This window comes from Balaenoptera physalus (assembly GCF_965194825.1).
Source record: "Balaenoptera physalus genome assembly, chromosome: 10".
Taxonomy (NCBI): domain Eukaryota; kingdom Metazoa; phylum Chordata; class Mammalia; order Artiodactyla; family Balaenopteridae; genus Balaenoptera; species Balaenoptera physalus.
The window spans coordinates 67,735,665-67,753,920 of record NC_138889.1 but is presented as its reverse complement, the minus strand read 5'-3'; the positions used below and the strand labels follow the sequence as shown (position 1 = coordinate 67,753,920).

The 18,256-nt window shown below is 33.7% G+C and overlaps 1 protein-coding gene across 1 annotated transcript in view; it reads left to right on the top strand.

Annotated features, from left to right (window-relative positions):
* SBF2 (SET binding factor 2) overlaps positions 1 to 18,256 on the top strand; it is a 456,507-nt gene that overhangs the window by 207,000 nt on the left and 231,251 nt on the right. Inside the window, exons 4-6 of the mRNA XM_082476788.1 lie at positions 13,577 to 13,699; positions 15,010 to 15,120; positions 16,775 to 16,880. Coding sequence (XP_082332914.1) covers positions 13,577 to 13,699; positions 15,010 to 15,120; positions 16,775 to 16,880 — 340 coding nt within the window. The remainder of the gene's footprint in view (positions 1 to 13,576; positions 13,700 to 15,009; positions 15,121 to 16,774; positions 16,881 to 18,256) is intronic.

Sequence of the window (18,256 nt, the reverse complement as noted above, 5' to 3'; positions counted from 1 at the left end):
ATTGACAGTAGTAAATACATACTGATCAGTAATTAATTTAAATGTAAAATGACTAAATTTTCCAATCCAAAGATGAAGAGTGGCTGAATAGATTAAAAAAAAGACAAAAAGACCTAGAACAAAACTCACTTCAGTTTTAAGGACACACATTGACTGAAAATGAAGGGTAGAAAAAGATACTTCATGCAAATGGAAATCAAAAGAAAGCTAGGGTAGCTATACTTAATATAAGACAAAATGACTTTAAACTAAAAACTGTAATAAGAGACAAGGAAAGTCATTGTATAATGATAAAGTAGTCAACTCATCAAGAGAGTATAACACTTGTAAATATTTATGCATCTATTATCAGAGCACCTAAACATATAAAGTAAATCTGAAGGTAAAAATTGGTAGCAATACAATAATAGTAGAAGACTTAAGCCACATTTAACAATGGATAGATCATCTGGACAGAAAATCAATACAAAAAACTGGATTTAAACAGTATGTTAGACCAGATGGACCTAACAGACATACATAGAATCTTCCATACAACAGCAGCTGAATAAACATACTTCTCTAGCACATGTGGGACATTCTCCAGGATAGGTAATGTGTTAGGCCACAAAACAAGTCAATAAATTTAAGAAGATTGAAATCATATCAAGCTTCTTTTCCAGCCACAGGAGTATAGTACTAGAAATCAATTACAAGAAGAGAACTGGAAAATTTACAAATATGTGGAGGTTAAACAACATACTACTGAATGGGTCAAAGAATAAACTAAATGGAATAAAAAAATACCTTAAGACAAATGAAAATGCAAATACAGCATACCAAAATTTATTGGCTAAAGCAAAAGCAAAAGCAGATATAAGGGGGAAATTTATAGCGATTAACACCTACATTAAGAAAAGAGTAAAATCTCAAATAAGCAACTTAAGTTTACACCTGAAGGAGCTAGAAGAAGAAGAACAAACTAAGCCCAAAATTAATAGAATGAAGGAAATAACAAATATCAGAGTGGAAATAAATGAAACAGAGTAAAAAGACAATAGAAGAAAAATCAGTGAAACAAAGAGTTGTTTTTTTTTTTTGAAAAGATAAATCGACAAACCTTTAGCTATACTCAGCAGAATAAAAAGGGAAAGGACTCAAATAAAATTAGAAATGAAAGAGGAAATGTTAGATTTGATACCACAAAAATACAAAGGCTCATAAGAATACTGTGAAAAAATACACACCAACAAATTGGACAGCCTAGAAGAAGTGAATAAATTCCTACTAACATACAACCTACCAAGTCTGAATCATGAAGAAATATAAAATATGAACAGAGCAATAGTAGTAAAGATATTGAATTGGTAATCAAAAACGTCCTACCAAGGAAAAATCGAGGACCAGATGGCTTTACTTGTCAATTCTGCTATGCATTTAAAGAAGAATGAATAACAATCCTTCTCAAATTCTTCCCCCCCAAAAAAAAGAGAAGAGGAGGAAACACCTTCAAACTCATTTTACAAGGACAGCATTACACTGATACCAAAGACAGACATGAGCACTACAAGAAAAGGAAACTACAGGCCCTGATGAACATAGATGCAAAAATTCTCAACAAAATAAAGGCAAACCAAATTCAGCAATACATTAAAAGGATCATACACCATGATCAAGTGGGTTTTATTCCTGGATGCAGGGTTCAACATATGCAGATCAATGAATGTGATCCACCACATTAACAAAATAAAAGGATGAAATTCATATGATCTTCTTAATTGATGCAGAGAGATCTGTCAAAATTCAACATCCATTCATGATAAAACTCTCAACAAACTGGGTATAGAGTGAACATACTTAAGCATCATAAAGGCCCTTTATGACAAGTCCACAGCTCACATCATACTCAGTGGTGAAAAGCTGAAAGTTTTTCCTCTAAGATCCAGTACTAGTCAAGAATGCCCACTCTTACTACTGTTATTCAACATAGTATTGGATGTCCTAGCTAAAAGAATTTGTCAAGAAAAAGAAATATAACCATTCAAATCAGAAAGGAAGAAATAAAACTGTCTCTATTTGTTGATGACATGATATTATATATAAAAAATCCTAAAGACTACCAAAAAACTGTTAGCACTAATAAAGGAATTCTGTAAAGTCGCAGGATACAAAATTGATAAACAAAAATCAATTGAGTTCCTATACACTAACAACAAATTATCAGGAAGAGAAATTAAGAATATAGTCCTATTTATAATTGCATGAAAAAGAATAAATACCTGGGTATAACTTTACCAAGGAGGTAAAAGATCTGTATCCTGAAAACTGTGTAAGACATTAATGAAAGAAATTGAAGAAGACACATATAAATGGAAAGATACCCCATGCTAATGGATTGGAAGACTTAATAATGTTGAAATGTCCATACAGCTCTAAGAAATTTACAGATATGGTGCAGTCCCTATCGAAAGTCCAGTGGCATATTTCACAGAAATAAAACAAAGAATCCTAAAATTCATATGGAGCCACAAAATACTCTGAATAGCCAAAGTATTCTTGAGAAAGAAGGTTAAAGGTGGAGTCACACTTCCTAATATCAAAGTGTATTACAAAATTTTATTAATCAAACCGTATGGTATTGGCATAACAACAGACATGTAGATCAATAAAACAGAATACAGAGCCCGGAAAATAAACCCATGTGTATATAGTCAATTAATTTGCAACAAAGGAGCCAAGCATATACAGTGGCGAAAAGATAGTCTATTTGATAAATGGTGTTTGGAAAATTGGACAGCTATATGCAAAAACAAACAAAACACCAGGATCCCTATCTTACACCATACACAACAATAAATTCAAAATGGATTAAAGATTTGAAAGTAAGTCCTGAAACCGAGTAAGTTCTAAAAGAAAACTTAAGGGGTGAGCTCCTTAACAAAGGTCTTGCCAATGACTTTTGGCAAAAATAAGTGGGACTGCGTGAAACTAAAAGCCTTCTGCACAGCAAAGGAAACTATCAACAAAATCAAAAAGCAGCCTGCTGAATGGGAGAAGATATTTGCAAACCACATATCTGTTAAGAGGTTAATATCCAAAATATATAAAGAACTCATGCAACTCAATAGCAAAAAACCAAACAATCCAATTTTTAAATGGGAAAGGACTTGAATAGACATTTTCCCAAAGAAGTCATACAACAGTACATGAAAAGATGCTCAACGTCACTAATCAGGGAAATGGAAATCAACACCATAATGAGATATCACCTCATACCTGTTAGAATGGCAATTTTCAAAAAGATAAGAGGTAACAAGTGTAGTCAAGGCTGTAGATAGAAGGGAACCCTTGTGAACTGTTGGTGGAAATGTGAATTGGTGCAACCACTATGGAAAATGGTATGGAGGTTCTTAAAAAAATTAAAAATAGAACTGCCTTATGATCCAGCAATCCCACTTCTGGGTATGTATCCAAAGGAAATGAAAACAGGGTATCGAAGAGTTATTTGCACTCCCATGTTCATTGCAGCATTATTCACAATAGCCAAGATATGGCAACAAGCTAAGTGTTCATCAACGGTTGAACGGATAAAGATGTTTTATATACATGCATACATACATATGAACACACACATATATATTTCATACATACATACACACAATGGAATATTCAGTCATAAGAAAGAAGGAAATCCTACTGTTCATAACAACATGGATGGTTATGCTAAGTGAAATAAGTCAGAGGATGACAAATACTGTATGGTATCATTTATATGTAGAATCTTAACAACAACAACAACAAAAAAGTCAAACTCAAGAGAAATAGAGAGTGGAATAGTGGTCACCAGGGGCTGAAGCTTTCAAGAAATAGGGAGAGGTTGGTAAAAGAATACAGACTTCCAGCTATAAGATTAATAAGGTCTGAGGATCTCTAGTAAAACATGATGACTACAGTTGATAGCACTGTATTGTATGATTGAAATTTACTAAGAGCGTAGATCTTAAATGTTTTCATCTCCCCCACACACACAAAAAAAGTATCTAAGGTGATGGATGTATTAATTAACTAGATGGAGGATACCTTTAACAGTGTATCCATACGTCATATCACTACTCTAAATATCTTAAAATGTTGTCAATTATACCTCTATAAACCTGATTAAAAAAAGACAATTTAGCAGGTGTAAAGAGATTCTAGGAAGCCCAATTAAACTTACAGAAATCAATACAGGATGACATTATAGCAGGCATTTTTGGAGAGGTTCTAGGAATTCTTGGATATTTTTCAAACTTTTCATTTGGAAATAATTTCAAACTTACAGAAAAGTTACAAGAATATTGCAAACATCTATATACCCTTTACCTATATTTGCCCATTTAAAATATTTTGTCCCATTTCTTTATTATCATAGATATTAATTCTCTTTAATAGACCCCTCTCTCCTTCCCTTACTCCCTCTTTCTCCTTACACACACACATACACACACACACACAGAAATTTTTTTCTGAACTATTTGAGACAAATTTGTGTGCATCATTTCCCTTTGCCCTAAAGTCTTCAGTGTATGTTTCATAGGAATAAGTATTTTCTTATGTAAACATAGTATGGTTATCAGTATCAGAAAATCAATATCAATATTATACCTTTATCTCATCTACCATCCATTCAATTTTGTCATTTGACCTAATGCTCTTTATGCTCCCCCCCCCCCAACACCTTTTGGTCCTCCAGTACAGGATGTAATTTAAAATTCTGTATTGCATTTAATTATCTTTTGTCTGTCTTCATCTGGAATAGTTGCTCAGCCTTTGACATTTTCAAATAATGCAGGTCCTAATGCCCCTTTTAAATAGAATGCTTAATATTTTTTGTTTTTCTGATGTCTCTCACTTTAGATTCAGGTTATACATCAGTAATTAGATTACTACCAGCATTTGGAATACTAAGTGTATGTCCTACTAAGGGCACACATCTGGAAGTACACAATGTCTGTCTGCTACGCACCTGCCTTACTGATGCTGTTCTTTTTGAGTACCTAGTCTGGTGATTGTCAGATATCTCCATTGTATAGTTGCTTTTTTTTTTTTCTTTGCTTGCAACTAATAAGCCATGAGTGGTAAGATACTTTAAGACTATGCAGGGCTTCCCTGGTGGCGCAGTGGTTGAGAATCTGCCTGCCAATGTAGGGGACACGGGTTCGAGCCCTGGTCTGGGAAGATCCCACATGCCACGGAGCAGCTGGGCCCGTGAGCCACAACTACTGAGCCTGCGCGTCTGGAGGCTGTGCCCCGTAACGGGAGGGGCCGCGATAGTGAAAGGCCTGCGCACCGCGATGAAGAGTGGCCCCCGCTTGCCGCAACTAGAGAAAGCCCTCGCACGAACCGAAGACCCAACACAGCCAAAAATAAATAAAAAAAAAATAAAGTAGCTATTAAAAAAAAACTATGCAAATATTCTATTACTCATTAATTATCCCCCCTGCCAGATTCAGCATTTAGTGATGATTCTTGCCTGTGCCAATTTTTATTATGATGGTTGCAAAATGATTATTTTCCAACTATGCACACTCTCTACCTGTACCTTTACCAGTCAGCAGTTGACATTTTACGTTTTCTGTCTTGTCTATCTATGTGAGTTATAGATTCATGTATTCCAGTTTCTTTTTTCTTCAGTAGTATATAATTAATGGTTTTCACTGTTTTAATGCCCAGATTGTTCAGGATTTGACCAGTGGGCAACCCTTCAGAGTGGTTCCTGTGTTCTCTTGACAAGCCCCATCAAGGGTTTTTCTAGCATTTTTAAACTTTCTTTCATAACAAGCTGATCCAGGATCATCTTTTTCCTTCCCTTCCTCACCCTTGAAATCAGCCAATTCTCCAAGGAGCCCTGGCTCATTTGAGTAGGGAATAATATTAAAAACCAAGATTAGGGTTCTTGTATATTTGGAATCAATGTTTCAAAATTATTTTTCTTTTTAGCTCAGATATTTTCCTATTTGCCATTTTAACTAGACCAAAACATTGTAATTTATTTAGTATTTACAATCACCTTACAGAAAGTTAGAGTCTGCTTCATATGCGTTTTTTAAGATTCTGAAAATGTAAATAAGTTATAAGAGTTCTGGCTCCTATATAAGTTCACTTAGGTAGTAGACGCTAGCCAGAATTATGTAACAGCTTTTCTGTGTGAAGAACAGAGAGATAATATCTTTTGGAATTGGTCCAAAAAATGGTAAAAACAATGAGGTAATATTTGAAAAAGATAATATTAAAGCCCAGATGATGTTCCTTTCTAGGTCATCATTAATGTTGTTCCCGTTTTCATTGTGAACAGTTAATTATGTACTTTTAAAAAAATGTGTTTTTCTTTTATTTTTGGATCATATCATCAATTCAAAAATAGATCTTTTAATTCTCATTTGGTGTGAATTACTTCATACCAAGTATACTATGACACATTATTTGGAAGTCTAAAGAAGAGGAACTTAGGGATACAAACTATCCAAAGTATAATTGTGCAACTTTAAAAATGTTGGCTCTTATCTCTCTAAGATACAGTAACACTGTCAAAAATCACAAGCATTAAACTTTTGATAACATATTCCCAGAATTATCCAACTAGGCAATGTGATTATAAAATTTTTTAAGTAATCAGTAAAATATGATAGATGTGAGGTTGCTTTATATGACTTACCTTAAAAAATGATAGACCTGTCTAAATTTTTTATTTAGTTGTATCACTTTGGAGTCTTTTAATGTGTTTGTAAACGTGTTTATGAACCAATAATGATGCAGTTCAGACAAAAGACATTTTGGTATGTTAGCAAACGAAATGTGATCAGAGAAAAGGGGTGAAATGAATGAATGTACTTCGGAATAACATTGACATATAGTAGGTACACAAGGAAGGTTTTATTTTCATTTTTTATTATGGAAATTCTGAAACAAATAGAAAATTTAAGTGAGTAGTATAATAAATCCCATTACACTTGACCCAGCTTTAAAAATTATCAGCATTTTGTCAATCTTTTAAAATCTAAATCCTTGATTTTTTTTTTTTTAGGGAGAGACATTTAAAAGCAAACCCCAGACACCATATTTCACCTGCAAATATTTTAGTTTGTATCTCTAACTGGTAAAGACTTCTTTAGATTACCAATCTGCCATTATAATTTTTAACAAAATTAATTATAATTTTGAATAACCCCTTAATATTATCTAATATCCAACTTACATATTTTTAAATTTAAAAAAATTGTCTCAAAAATGTCTTGGTTTATTCAAACAAGTTCCACACATTGTATTTGGTTGATATTTCTTAACTTCTTTCTGTAACAGTCCCTCTTCTGGGGGTGGTAGAAGAACTGGGTCATTTGTCCCAGTTCTATGCAATGCTCTATATTCTGGATTTGGCTGATTAATTCTCCATGTTATTTTTTAACTTGTACCTCTACTCTCTATAGTTTCCATAAAGTAATATTTAGATCTAGAGGCTTAATTGATTCACATTCAATTTTTAAAGCAAAGATTGTACTGTACTTCCTATTGTGTTACATCAAGATGAACTTATTTTCTGGTTGTTCTACTTTTAGTAATTTATGATTGATTTGTGGGTTTGGGGTAGTGCCAGCCTTTCACTTAATAGTTTGGGATCTATTGATGATCATTGCCTAAATGCATTATTTCAGTAGGAATTGCAAAAGGTAATTTCCTCATTCTATTATTCCTTCTGCATTTATTGACTGAAATTCAACTATTAAAAAGAGCTTTCATTGACCACAGTTTGATAGAGAAGACAGTTGTTTCCCCTTATTTTTAAAAATTTTCAAAGTAGTAGATTGGTACCCTAGCAATCTTCAGTAGTGACCAAGTAAAAAATTATTATTATGAACTCATGGATTTTTGTGTATTTGTTGAGTTTCAGTCAGCTGTGATTTTTATGTATTTTGATTCTGTTAGTCTTTGACAGATTCTTTACTTTTTGACTAAGATGAATAGTCTCATTTTGTACATTTTTCTGGCCCAAATATAGAATGTCATTTCTCCAGGGAGTCCTGGTTTCCTTTACTAGAAAATAGTATTTAATAAGTTCTTGATTGTATAAATGAATTATTGACACTGGTATGATGCTTAGTACAGTGTCTGGCATGTAGAATATATGTTACAGTTATTGTTTTCTTTTATATTCTCATATTAATTAGCCTAGAACTGTGGTTCTTAGAGCGCGGTCCCTGGATCAGCAGTATCAGTATCACTGGGGACTTTCTTAGAAATGTCAATTCTCAGACCTACTGAATCAGAAATTTTAGGGGTGAGACCCAAAAATATATTTTAGCAAGCCCTCAGTGATTTTGTTGCACACTGAAGTGTGAGAACCACTGGTCCAGAGTAGAAGTTCCTAACTCATCTGGTGAGAATGGGCCACAGGCATGCTGAATATTTTCTTAGGGCAGCTGTAAAGCACCCTAGCTCCCAGCAGTCTTGTCCATTTTCTCATCTTTTCAAATCTTATTTTACTTTATGAAATGTGAGAATTAATGAAACAGATGTTAATTATAATAATATATTTATGAAATAAACATTGTATTAACCTAGCCTCCTAAGGATACAGAACACAGGAATATATACATATTTCAGTTTCGTACATTTTCTGTCCTAAAATAGCTTGTGACAGCCTTTCTCAGCATGTGTTCCATAGGGCACTAGGTCCTCTCGATGCTCTGTAATAAACAGGGTTTCAGTGGTCCAGTAAGTTGGAGAAATAATTTATATTATATCTCCTTTGCTTGGCATTGTAGAAATAATATTTGCATATCAAAGTCCGAAAAATCCTGCAGTAAAGAAACCTTTTTAACTTGGCTTTAACTTACTGTTGCCAAAATGTTTTGATTAGGAGATCTTTTTTGCTAAGCAGTATCTGTTAGCTTCCAGCAGAAAACACTTTGGAAAATGCTGCCTTATGAGTATATTTTTAAAAAAAAATTACGGACTATGTGCCACTTAAAAATACGGAGCTTTCTGGGTGAATATATAGGAACCCCACAAATGAATTTGTCCTACCTTTGGAATACTGTAGCACACAGGAGCTGCTGAAGGGGGAAATATCAGGATATTCTCTTTGCTAGAGGTAAACTGGATTCTGAAGACTAGTGGCCTGATTTGTCTGAAGCCTTGTTATCCTAAAATTTGTATGTTTCATGTAGTCATTATTTTCCAGACCAATGCAAGGATAAACTAGGTTTTGTCATATAGACGTGTCAACATGATTAAGGGGTTATTTGGCAAGAAATGAAGAAGTTTGCTGGGGGAACTGTAGACCTTACAGAATTTTGCAACTACTTAAAACTTTTTTATTTCCAATTTTGGAAAATCTTAAAGTCTTTAAATTGCTTAACTGAGGCAACTCTATATAATGGTACACTGTAATAAATTACTTACTTTTCAAAAAGGAAATGCAGAACTGGAAGTTTTTTACTTGCATAATTCCTTTCATCCTCCTTTTAAAATGAGTGTTTAACAAAATTTTGTAGGGAGAATTAGTATGAAACAGTGTTGTTGAAAATGAACTTAGCACAGATGATATTGGATGCAACTAGTCTTTTCAAGGTAGAAGAGACAGGAATCAAGCATCAGGAGTACAACAGAGATGAGACTGAAGTATTTGACCTGAGTGATAGGATAAGCTTCTTAAAGATTGTGCCTATCTGCTCTGTGGAGTCATTCCATAAAGTCAGTATTCTAATAATTTTTAACATTTTGATCTTAGACTATGTTTATAAGGCAATAGTACTTTCAGGGCTGATTGCTATGGTGGGTACTAATTTATCCCATATTATTGAAGCATGAAGACTATGAGAGCTACATCGAATGTAAACTACATAGAAGCTGGGAATCCCACTAGCAGATGTGATCCGTACTAACAATAAGTAGAAAAAATATCAATAAATGGGCAAGTTGTGGCATGTGCTTATGATACGTATAAGAGATAAGGTCACATTATAAGTCAGTGTGAGGCAGTTCAGTAAACAGTATTTAAGGTAAATTTGTATCTTTAATGGGACCTACTAAAACCAAGGAATAATCTTAGCTTAGAAGAAGGCTTGTAAATATTGTTCAATGAGATAAAATGCGTGAAAATGTTTTATACTATAAAATGTTAAATTTCCAATCATTATTACAATATCTATTACATTTGTATCCTGTGTTTTTGATTTCCTGCTTATTGTTAAGTTTCTCACATCTTTTGACATGTGAAAATCTGTCACTGTATAATGCAAAACAAAGTTAGTATCACTACATAGTTATTACACAAAAGGTATTCTAGCAGCTATAAAGAAGAGGCACTATTCCCTTACATGATAGATTACTTATAGAAAAATTTAACCAAAACCACGTCATTACTATCTCCTGGAGTAAGCCTTATTATAAACAAGAATTTTTTTTTTTTTTTAATCACAGCAGTACATTTTGGTTTGAAAAAAGGAATATGAACTTTCTCTAAACTTGGGACATTGTATTCTTACAGGAGAGCTATTGGAATTAAGAATAACAGCATCTTATGATTTATAGCACATTTACGAAGTAAAGGTCAAAATCTATAATAAAAAGTGATGTAAAGACTATGGCTGAGTCCCTTTGCTGTGCACCTGAAGCTATCACACCATTGTTAATCAGCTATACTCCAATATAAAATAAAAAGTTAAAAAGAGATGTAAAGGAAAATGGAATTGGGCTTCCCTGGTGGTGCAGTGGTTAAGAATCTGCCTGCCAATGCAGGGGACATAGGTTCAAGCCCTGGTCTGGGAAGATCCCACATGCCACGGAGCAACTAAGCCCTGCACTCTAGAGCCTGCGAGCCACTACTGAGCCCGCCTGCCACAACTACTGAAGCCCGCGCACCTAGAGCCCGTGCTCTGCAACAAGGGAAACCACTGCAATGAGAAGCCCACACACCGCAATGAAGAGTAGCCCCCGCTCGGGGCAACTGGAGAAAGCCCTCATGCAGCAATGAAGACCCAAAGCAGCCAAAAATAAAATAAAGAAAAAAAAATTTTTTTAATTAAAAAAAAAGAAAAATGGAATTATTTTTATTTAATATTGATTAACATTATATCGGACCTTTTTTCTTTCTTGTTAATAATTATTCCAGTTAGTGAATATTTAATAAAAGGATAGCTTTAAACAATGACCAATGCATTCTATTTTATGTTTAGGTTAATGCAGGTTAATGGTCATTTATATGAAATGGTTATGCACTTACTCAAGCTGACTTCTCACGGTACTCTAGGGCATGTATCACAGTCTCATAAAACTGTGGATAGCTTTATCTCTTTCAGGAATTTCACTCATTCTTTTGTCCTGAAAGGACAAAATTTCTTAGTAATCCGTAAAGAATATGATTCATTAAGTGTGGAAATCTTTGGTAAATTCATATTCATCACATTTTTATTATTTCTAAGAATTCCAGGAACCACCCAACCTAATTTTAGCTTTTGCTTTGTAACAAATGAAAATCTTTCAAGAGCATATGGATCTTATCACACATAATAAAAAGTAAACAGATATTTCCCTTTGGATGTGTGCATTCCATAGACATCTAATACTTGGTTATATTTCACTGTATAGAAACTATACGGGCTCCAAAGGAGATAGAAATACAGTTCTTGGCCTCCACAAGTAGGGGGAAAAACCTTCCCTTGGTAGAATACCCAGAAAACTAGTCTAAGAAAATTCATTCCTGCATGAATGCAGTGAACAAATATTAAGTAAGTGTCAACTACGTGGCCAGCTCTTGGTTTAGTAACCGGGAAATTACCAGTGAACAAAACAGAAATCCTGGTCTTTGTGGAGCACATTCTAGTGGAGGAGATAAACAAACCAGAAAACAAAGATTAGTGAAATAGATAATATGTTGTCATGCCGTGGAGAAAAATAAAATATATTTTATTTGTATTAAGGAAGGGGATATAGGGAGTGTTAGGGCATTGCATTTTCAAGTAGGGTGCCAACAGAGGCTTAACAGAGCAGAAGTTTGCTTGAATGAAGACCTAAGGGAGATGAGGGAATTATTTATTGTATCTATTCCAGGCAAAGGAATAACAAAGTGCTTGAGACCCTTATGTGGGAGCATGCCCAGCATGTTTGAGGAGCAGCAAGGAAGCAAAGTGGGGCTAAAGAGGAACAGAGGAGACTAAAGGAAGCTGTTAAAATAACCCAGACAAGTGATGATAGTGGCTCACAGTACTGTGGTAGCAGTGGAGGTGGTGAGAAATCAGGACTGCCGACAGTTTGGATACAGGTTATGAAAGAGGGGAATCAGGATTTTTGATTTGCTAAATGGGAGGATAGAATTTCCATTAACTGAGATAGGGAATACTGTAGGAGGAGTGGAGTTTGGGAAGAAAGATTGGAGCTGTATTTTGGACATGTTTGAGATACCTATTAGTCATCTAAGTGGCAAGGTCAAGCAGGCAGTTGGATATGGCATTTTGTGGCATTTGGGAGAGAGGTTTGGCAGGAGAGAGAAGTATGAGCAAATGTGTGATATGTTTGATGAACTGTGCTAAGAATTAATAGTAGGAGAAAAATCAGTAAAGGAAAGGCTTCAGGAAGGAAGATAATTCCTAAGCTGGACCTTCGATTAATGGAAAAGAAAGAGAAGAGGATTCTAGTTAGGGAAAATGTCCTAGCATCTTAGAATATCATATAGAAATAAATCTGGATACTTTACTACCTTGGTTTTTTTTTTTCTTTTCACTTGGAACTTTTATAGTGCGTCATATAGTATAATGGAACAATAGGTGCACAGGAAATATTTGTTGACTAATAAATGAGAATAATATTTTTCAAAGTTTATTTTATTAACGAGTATTTAATCACTGAACACTTAGGGTTTTAAAAAAAATTCTAGTTATTTTTATTGTGCTAAAATATGCATAACATAAGCTTTACCATTTCAACCATTTTTAAGTGTACAGTTCAGTGGCACTAGGTACATTCTGAAACTCAGTTTTGTGTATAAAAATATCCTCTGTTTTCAAAAAAATCAACATTGTTGCTTCTGAGTGAAAAGAATTTAGAGCTGATTGGGCTTTACTTCTAAGAGCAATGAGTATTCTGCAACATAATCCTAAATGATTATCGCTTTTGTTTGAAAGATTGGGAGAAGTCCAAAAAGCAAAAATGAAAAGTAGTGTCTTACTTCTAAAACAGATTTTTTCTTTCCTTGAAAACTGAATTTCCATTAAGTGAGTGTCATTTCTATTTGTATGGGTCACTAATGAATGTGTCTTATTTACCTTTGATTACTGGTACCTCACACAGAAACCAAATGCTCAAATAAAATTGTGGTATATATCTGGAGCTTAAGGAGTTTTCAAAAATGAAATAAGTATGCCCTGTGTCATAATTTCTTTGCCTACTTTCTTCTCAGATTCCTCTCAAAGTATGTTTATTTTTAGTTTGAGTTTTGTAAATTATATTTTGTAATTAATTTTGGATTTTGTAAATTACGTGAAAGTGTGTGATATGTCTATATTTTGTGAGTTATAAACCTAGGAAATTGTCCATCTGCTGATTACAGTGTCTCTTTCTTTAGGGAACAAAGAAAGATGAGATTGAAGGTGAAGTGGAAGTGTCTGGTTTAATTCAGCCTGCAGAAGTGTTTGCTCCCAAAAGCCTGGTGTTGGTATCCAGATTAGATTATCCAGAAATTTTTAGGGTAAAGAACTCATAGTTGTCATTATTGATTTGTATTATTATATAAATCTATTTTGAGTGAACCACGGTAACAAATTCTTTGTATCTAAAATATCTTTAAATTGATTAGGAATTCATCAATAAAATAAAATTACTGTGAACAGAAGAAATATATTTCATGTTGGATAAAATAAGTACCTGAGTAAGTTAATATGACTATTTAAACTTCTAAGGATGTAGTGTTTGTTTTAAAATAGGTCCCATCTTTACTGACTCCAAAATTTATGGATCCTAAAGAAATCATTTGATTACCTGTATCAAATTTAAAATGCACTAGTAATATAACAACTTAGTGTATTTTTATTGATCTTCTTTTTAGGAGTCCAGGTTCAAGGAAATAAGATAAGTATTTGTGATTTCAAATAGCTGTGATCATACTGCTATCAATATAGCTTTAAAATATTGTTTACTTCCAGATATTTTATGTTTTTAGATAGTTAGAATTTGCAAATGTAGATAAAAATTTACTTTAGTTATAAATACATTTAAGCTTTGCAAGAAGAGGGCTTATTTTTATTTCAGTTGCTATCTTTAATAATAGTAATGTTGACCATTGTCCAGAGTCACAGATCTTCTTTGGAAGGTACAAACTATACCTTAAAATTTCTCAAGGATTTGGGAAATTGATACATAATTTCTGGAAAACTCTTTCATATTGTTGAGATTATATATATTCTTAGTGTCAAGATTTCAATGATAGTGGCTAACTCCTAACAGATACTAATTTTTTAGTTATAAGTTTTAATAAACTGAGAGATTCATATGATTACATTTTGTCTTCCATTTTACCACCTACCTTCTTCTGAGCTTAAAGTGTTAATCATATCTTGTCTCTATTTTGCTATTCTTTGTAATAATTCATATAAGTTAAGTTTTTCTGTAGAATAAATGTTCTGAATTTATAAGAACCACAAAACAAGATAAAGTTTCTAAGTTTTTATCTTGAAATTTGGGGTTCTGCAAAATAAGTTGAGACAGAAACAGTTTTAAGCCCTACAAATTTGCTAGAGTGGTTATCTAAGCACATACACCTGTTTTACAAATTATGGATTTCTGCTTTTTATAAACTCGTCTCAAAAGCTCATTTAGAGCTTCTGGTTCTGGAGGAAAATTTAATAAACTTAATAACATTTGCTGCTTAAAATTTATTCCATGGTCACTGTAGAATCTACTAGGTTCAAAGGGAAATTTTCCTGGAAGCAGATATCACAACAATTTATTTTTAGTGCTTGCTTTTTCCATGAAATAACTACATGCGTCTTTTCTTTGCAGGCTTGCCTGGGTTTGATCTATACTGTATATGTGGACAGTCTGAATGTCTCCTTGGAAAGTCTCATTGCAAACCTGTGTGCGTGTCTTGTCCCAGCGGCTGGAGGGTCTCAGGTAAATAGAATAAAAAGGGAGATGAAGAGGGCCTGCTTCTCTTCTCCTCTCCTCCAGTAAATTTAATTTATGAAGAAAAGGAAAAAGAGAATTCTTTAAATATTTTCGTTTTAAAGAGGATCTTAGTTTAATTAAGCATTGTCCCTATGGTCTGCCTTCTAGAGACTCAAGATTCCATTCTTAGGTCATAGGGTTAATTTTAACATAGGGTTCACCTTTCACATAGCATAGTTAGAAGTCATATTCTGTGTAACTTGAACTCTAGCTTACGCTTTCTTGGAAATACACTTTTTTAAGTTGAACTTCAAATGTGTTCTTTGTACCTTTATTATTCCTCTGTATGGTTACGCCTCATTAACTTAAAATTTTTTTCAGTGATAAAAATTAGGAGGTAACATTAAGAAAACTTTTAATATAATTCTTTGTAACATTATAACTACTTCTGGATAGATTAATTCATTTCTTCATTTCCCTGGATAAAATCAATTGTAGTCCTAAAACCATTTTGTATGTTGTGTGTAATCTTTAATAGAATAGCTTGCATTTAAGCTTCAAAAGAGGAGCGCTTATTTTTCTCATCTCAGTTTGCTACCTTTAGTAATGATAATGTTGACCATTGTCCAAAATCACAGATCTTCTTTGGAAAATATAATCTATACCTTAAAATTTCCCAAGGATTTTGTCATAGATTGAGCCCGTGAGGACATTAAACTCCTCTACTGAAATAAAACTTTCTCAAAGTGGCATGTTTTTCATCTTCTGTATGTCCTGAAATTTTTATATTCATCTCTGAAGTAGAAAAATGAGAACTTCAGTTGCTATGACTTAATATTTCTAGGGAACTTTTTTTTTTTAAGGCTCCTTTCCTTAAGTCCTAAAATTGATTAGCTGATCACTTATTTGCTTATTCTTATGTAATATTGAGGAAAAAGACAGCCCTCTAAAAATTACAGTTTTTTATCCTCAGTCTGATAGAGATGTTACTTATAGTAAAAATGGCATCTTTTTTCCGTGCCCTTTGCCTTTTTAGCTGTCTCCTGTCTTTCCTAGCATCTTTTGGTTGCTCTTAAGGTTTTTTTCCTCCTGCACTCTCCTGCCTCATTCTCCTATTTCTGCTACAAGAGCATAATATGAAATGTGAGTTTGGTCACGATTGGACCTAAACTTTAAAGCAGCCAAGTTGTTTTATGAGCCTTTACTATGATGGGAATTTTGTTGACATGATTTTATTTTATTTATTTTTTAATTTTAAAAACGTTTTTATAGTAGCTGCTAGAAATTTTTAAATTACATGCATGGTTCATATTACTATATTTCTTTTGTTTTTCCAGTTTTATTGACATATAACTGGCATATAAATGTTAGCTTTAATATTTTACTATTTTTTAGTTAAGTATTATTATCAGTGATTTGTGTATCTCATGATTACTAAATTTTCACCTTTCAACTACTGAATTTTCTTGTACCGTATTCATTTGGACACAAAGTAACTTGAATGTTTTGGGCTGCATTATTGCCCTTCACGTCTGTTAATTGGATCTTATATGGTCATCATCTGCTTTAAATTTGAACTTCAAAGGGATTTTTTTATCTTAAGAAAATGTCTGAAAAGAAATCATTTGTGGTGTGTGCGTGTTTTCCGCCCATTCTGCAGAAGCTGTTTTCCTTGGGTGCAGGAGATAGACAGCTGATCCAGACTCCCTTGCATGATAGTCTTCCTGTCACAGGCACTAGTGCAGCTCTCCTGTTCCAGCAATTGGGTATGTCTTCTTCCCCCATTTTCAGTGTTCTTATAAAAGCCTATGAAAAAAAGATTTATTTTAAGCCTACATCACCTGACATAAATCAGGAAAATAAAAAGCAAACCATTAGATAACTGATATATAAAATATATAATTTTATGGGTTCTAATCTTAACTAGTATTCATTCTTTTTTAAAATTAACCCAGGCCCCTTTTGCTCTTAAGTCAATTAAGCTTTTAGAAAGTAAACATATTTTCTGTGCTTTAAAAGATGAATAGATAGTATATTTTGCTTTTCCTTAGATGAATTGCTTTTATAGAAACCTTGTCAGATAGAACTAAAAGTCCCATCCTTTTCATCCCACCACCTGTACCAGGACTTTAATTTTCTAGCAATGGCTAGGATGACGTATTAGGGGGAGGACACGAGAAAGCGCCCTCTGTACATTGGACAGCTCATACTTCATTAAAGGAGTAATATAACTTAAAAATGAGTATGTTTTAGACCAGTGCTGCCAGAGATTCCCACTTACTTTACCTCGTACTTATCCTTTATATGTACCTGTGTAAGAGTGTTCCACTCTCTTTGATTCAGTCTTTCTCATTGTTCTCCATCTGTGTTTGTCTTTTTCTAGTTGAATTGAAACCTCCTCTTTCCTGGGGCTCATAGTCTAGTTCTCCATAGAATTCTTAATTCCTTGCACAAAAATTCTACCTTCTTATTTCCCTCCTATCTCATGTTGAATTTTACTCCCTGCTTAACTCTGAAATTTGTCTCTCCTTTTTCTTTAGTGGCCGCATCCTAATTCTTCTGCTGTGACTTCAGTCAGTGAAATTTAGAAAGCCTTAGAAGAGACTAATGTAAATACAAGTAGAGTTTCTAGTATCCTAATAAAGATGAATGGTGACATCAACCCCAAAGTAGTAGTTCTCTATTACATCTGCCCCCACCTTAGGGGTTTAAACTCTCAAAAATTTACATATTCCTTCTCTTCCTCCCTGAAAGTTTCTGCTCATTGAGTCATCTCAACCAAGTTCTAATTTAATTAAAGCTATTTTCCTTAATGTGTGAAATAGGTACTGTCTCCCTGGTGGCACTTACTTCTCTAAAGAATATCTTGTTGACTAAAACCTCCCTCCACAAACTTTTGGATATAATCTTAGGGGTTCATGGACTACCTACAGCCTGTCCATGGTCCCTCCTAATCACTGACTTAATTGATTTTAGCTAACCACTATTCACCTGACCTTTTTCAGTTAAGAGGGCCTGTATACCTCTCAAGGGTCAATCAAAGCAAAGGTTTACCATGAAGAGGAATAGAAGGATATGACACAAAATTTCACATTCCCAAATGCTACCATTGATCTTATACTTAATGAGTGCCTTATAAACC